The sequence below is a fragment of the Astatotilapia calliptera genome, chromosome 17 (genome assembly GCF_964374335.1).
Source record: "Astatotilapia calliptera chromosome 17, fAstCal68.1, whole genome shotgun sequence".
Taxonomy (NCBI): Eukaryota; Metazoa; Chordata; class Actinopteri; order Cichliformes; family Cichlidae; genus Astatotilapia; species Astatotilapia calliptera.
The window spans coordinates 25112911-25117399 of record NC_137438.1 but is presented as its reverse complement, the minus strand read 5'-3'; the positions used below and the strand labels follow the sequence as shown (position 1 = coordinate 25117399).

The 4489-nt window shown below is 42.9% G+C and overlaps 1 protein-coding gene across 1 annotated transcript; it reads right to left on the bottom strand.

Moving 5' to 3' along the window:
- Positions 1-1377: 1377 nt before the first annotated feature.
- On the bottom strand, positions 1378-4489 carry myf5 (myogenic factor 5). The gene is made up of 3 exons (XM_026147597.2): positions 3899-4489; positions 2912-2984; positions 1378-2702 (listed from the first exon to the last, which is right to left on the bottom strand). Exons 1-3 carry the CDS (start codon positions 4349-4351, stop codon positions 2503-2505), a joined length of 726 nt encoding a protein of 241 aa, XP_026003382.1. The 5' UTR covers positions 4352-4489; the 3' UTR covers positions 1378-2502.

Sequence of the window (4489 nt, the reverse complement as noted above, 5' to 3'; positions counted from 1 at the left end):
AGATGCTTACATAAGCAGCATGTAGGTGCTCAGTGATTCCTCTTGAAATCTTAGATTCAGTAACACATGAACTTTTAGCTAAATCCTCAAACAGCATCTTCTGTTCGAGTTATCAACATGTGTCATTTCTTCTTCTCCTGCAGACCTTGGACCCAGATTGGGATGATACCTAAATTAAAAGTGGAATCAGTCATGTGGTTATGAATACTCTGCTATCTCTTGTTTTATGTTATTTCATTATGCTTGAGCCCTGTGCTCTTTTGTCTCCCTATACTTTTATACTGTTTTGTGGGTAGGGTGGTATTTTATCAATTGTCTATGTTATTGTTGTCTATGATTTTTTAATACCTGCTTTAGTGGCCTCAGGACTTTTTACATTACAGAGTATCTTGGGGTTAGTATCTTGCCAAAGGCATATAGACTGAAAGCCAGAGATCCACCTACCTTCCGAAAACCAGATGACCCGCTCTACCTCCTGAGCTACAGACATCCCAAGCCACCCATTATTTGGTTCTCCTGGCCTCGTTGGGCAGTGACCTCAAGCGTGTACTATGGTGATTTGCATCAGAGCGTGGAGAATCAGCACCTTTAAGACCATGGTCCTCGGCCGGAAAAAGGGTGAAGTGCTCACCTCTTTTCGGTGAGCGGAGAGAGGACCACAAAATTTACAGATGGATTCACACAATGTCTGCAGTGATGGAGAAGGTCCCGGGGCTGACCCGAGAGATGCCAGAGAGATTATGTCTCTCTCTGGCATCTCTCGGGTCCCAGGCTGGGAGGTCTGGGTGTCTCTACTGAAACTGCTGCTCCCTGCAACTCGAACCTGGATAAGCAGCAGTAAATGAATGTGTTGTTTAGCAAGATTAATGTATGTAACATAACAACAACAAAAAAGAATAAAATAAAAAATTTCTACAAACATCATTATAACTGATGCATTTATATGAAAGCAGCATGGTAATACTTTAGACGATCCATGTGGAGCTGTATCAGATTTGTGTGGTTTACATTAGATTCTGCTTTTTTGTGATAATATGTTTTCGAAATTCGTTCCTTTCTGACAAATGCACTGACACGGTATTACAGCTTTCCAACTCATCCGTTGAAAACAAGCTTTCTTAGTGCATGATCAAAGACATGACGGAGTATAACACATATGTGACCCCCTCCCCCTCCGCCGCCTCCTCCTCTTCAGTCACACAATACATGCAATTAGAGGCCATTTGTTCTTAACTCTTGTGTTGATGGTGTAATCAAGGGTGTTAATGATGACTCACATTTGGTAGGAAGGAACAAACAGGTACACACACACACACACACACACAGAGTGCAGCTTTACACTTCACGAGTACAGAGACACAAAAATGAGTTTAGAGATGTTTTGAATTTTTTCCTTTATTTACACAGTTGTCGGTTTTTATTGAATCATTTCTGTGATCCAGGAAAGACACCACGAATTTGGCTTTTACACTGCTGTACTGACTCATCAGCAAACAGGCGACATGAATGATTATGGCAGGGTAAAAATGATAAACGATATCAGATGACCTCTATCAGTGATCCTGACACCTTGTTAGCTGAAGAAAACTCCAAGATGTCTGGGACACACCACATGTGAGGCACATAATAAATAACTTGGCCTTTTATTTTGACAGTTTTTTGGACTCCTAATCATGATTCTGCAAATGAATATAAATCTGCCATCGTAAGGAAAAATCGACCTGTTCTAGAAACAATATTTTTTTTAAATCTTCAAAAAGCCAAAGAGATCAAAAGATAAAAACTGAAATGGCAGCAGCCGCTTTCAGCATCGGTGAACTGTTCATAATTAATTAACTTTTGCTGAAAAGCTCTATTAAAGTGAGTGAGATTCATGCTAATTAGGATTTTCAACATTTTTTTGCAGACATTTTATTTTTCGGTCTCCAAACTTTCAGCGTAGCATCTGATTAACTAGAAAAAAACTGGTTTCTAAATGCAAAAAAAGTAGAAAAAAGACCAAAGAACAAAACAGGGGATGTAACAGTGTAGCACAACACTCCTTCAATTCAGTTCACTTTTTATTCATGTATATATAGTGCCAATAAAAGCAACATTAGTCATTTCATGACACTTTACAATAAAAAAATAAAAAAGTGGGGATAAAAAAAAACTCCCTTTTAACAGGACAAAACCTGCTAAAACTCACACTCACCTGAACTGAACTGCTTAAATACCATTTCTTTTTTTGAATAATGCAACATTACATCAGCTGTTATAATTAAATATGTCTCAGTGGGGATAATAGAAAGTATAGAATAAATGGGCATTTACATTACATATTTACAATCTCATGTACAGTACAAAAGCTGGCCACCGCGCGTCCCTCAGGTTCTGCTGGGTTTTCCTCCCACTTGCCCAAAACTAGTTCTTATCACTTTTGGTTGCAAATGCAGCTGGTGTTGGGTAAAAGCACGGCGCCCGCCTGAGGCAATATATATTCACATCAAAGCAAGGTTTGCTTCACAGGACGTGGTAGACGGGCCTGGATCCGGGGCTCTCCGGTGTGCAGGGCTGTGAGTCAGAGCTGCCGGGGGAGAAGCTGGATGTGTTTCTAAGGCCAGCCGGCCCACAGCTACTGGACTCCACCGAGGACAGGCGGTCCACGATACTGGACAGGCACTCCAGACTGGACGCTCCGGCTGCTTTATCATCCACGCTATCTGATGAAGAGGATCCCAAATTCAAATTAGCCAAATTTGGATCTTACAGCTCGGCATGTTATATAAGCTGACTTTAGAGATGGAAACGTAATAAAATAAAGTCTAAATATAACATAATCTGCTGTTCAGGTATTCGTTTTTTAAAGCCTTGCAGGCAAGAATTCACATTATATTCATATCAAACTGCTGCTTAAGTTAAAAGGTCTTACTGTTCTTTGCATATGAATAGCCGTTGCTGTAGTTTGCATTCAGCTGTTGCCACACTGGACTGTTGCTGTCAGCCTGAAAGGAAATGTGAAATTGAATTTACCCTTGAATTCCTTCAAATACTTGCAAACAGACAGATATGATAAGCTGCTTGTTTAAACCGCTGTGTTATACTGGATAGGAAGAAAACACCCAGTGCAGTGCCCGCCATGATATTTCGGACAGGCTAATAAATCCTGAATTCCAAAGTTATTGGCTTCTTTATTTCACATGCACCTTAAAGCCAAAGTGGTTTTTTGTGCTCTCCCCTCCCCGGCCCGACTCCGAGTGTAGCGAATCGATTGTATCAGTGGAAGCAACACCAGTTTGTGCAAGATGACACTTTCTCCTAGTAAATCTGCAGAAAATCCTGGCAGTGGTGCAGAACATGCAGTCAGGATGGAATGCAGAAAAGCGCCCAGTTTTGCCTGCCAGACTTCAGTAAGGTGGATTTAGGTTGGTTTAATGGGGCTATAAAGTGTCCGGTGGTGGGAAAGCCATTAGTCCAATCCAGCCTTATAAGTTGTTTTTGTATTATTTGATGCAAAGTCACCTTCAAACAGAGATTCAATATAACCTGTAATAATAAGCATCACAAGCAGAGGACGGAGATTCTTGTAAGACAACATAATAGATGTTTGCATTAAGGAATTATGGGAGGTGTATGTCATGCATGGAAAACCATGATAATTATGGTCTTGAGGCAAAGCAAGCTCATTTGATTAACAGGTTGCTAAAGTGGAAATCAGGGTTCTGCATTGAAATAAAAAACTTGATGAGGTAAAGAGAACTGATAGAAGTGCTCTTGTTCAACACTGATGATGACTTTAGCAGTAAACAACAATAAAGACCTTTTCCGGGATTTGCTGTGCAGTGGTTCTAATTTCTTTGCTGCCAAAGACCCTGATAAAACCAGGCATTTGCATAAAGATGAGGATCAGCGGTCTTACCATGCCATCAGAGCAGCTGGACAGCGGGCTTCCAGGCTCAGAGCTGCTCTCTCCAGGTAGGCCATAAAAGTTTTCCACCTGTTCTCGTAGCAGCTCCTGCAGGCTCTCGATGTACTGGATGGCGTTGCGCAGGATCTCCACCTTGGGCAGGCGCTGGCTGGGGTTGGCCGAAGTGCAACGCCTCAAAGCCTCAAAAGCGTGGTTCACCTTCTTCAGCCGCCGGCGCTCGCGCATGGTGGCAGCCCGTCTGCGATCCACAAAGCTCGACTTGCGCTTGCAGGCCTTACAGGCCCACTGGAGGCAATGTCCTGGCTGGTGGGGGGCTCCTGGAACCCTGACGTGCTCGTCCTCCTCGGAGCCAGCAAGCTCCATGCCTGGGCCGAAATCCAGGCTGTCTGGAGAGGAAGCACATGCTCTGTCATAGTAGACCTGTGATGGCGAGAAGACATCCATGGCTTGTTGGATGGAGAAGGAGATGGCCGCAAAGGAAGTAAGGAAGAAGGGTAGTAGAGTTTGGGTGAAAGAGAAGAGACCTCTGAGTGATATGAGGGGTCTGTTGCCCCAGGCCCCCCTTATATGCCCCGAGGCCAA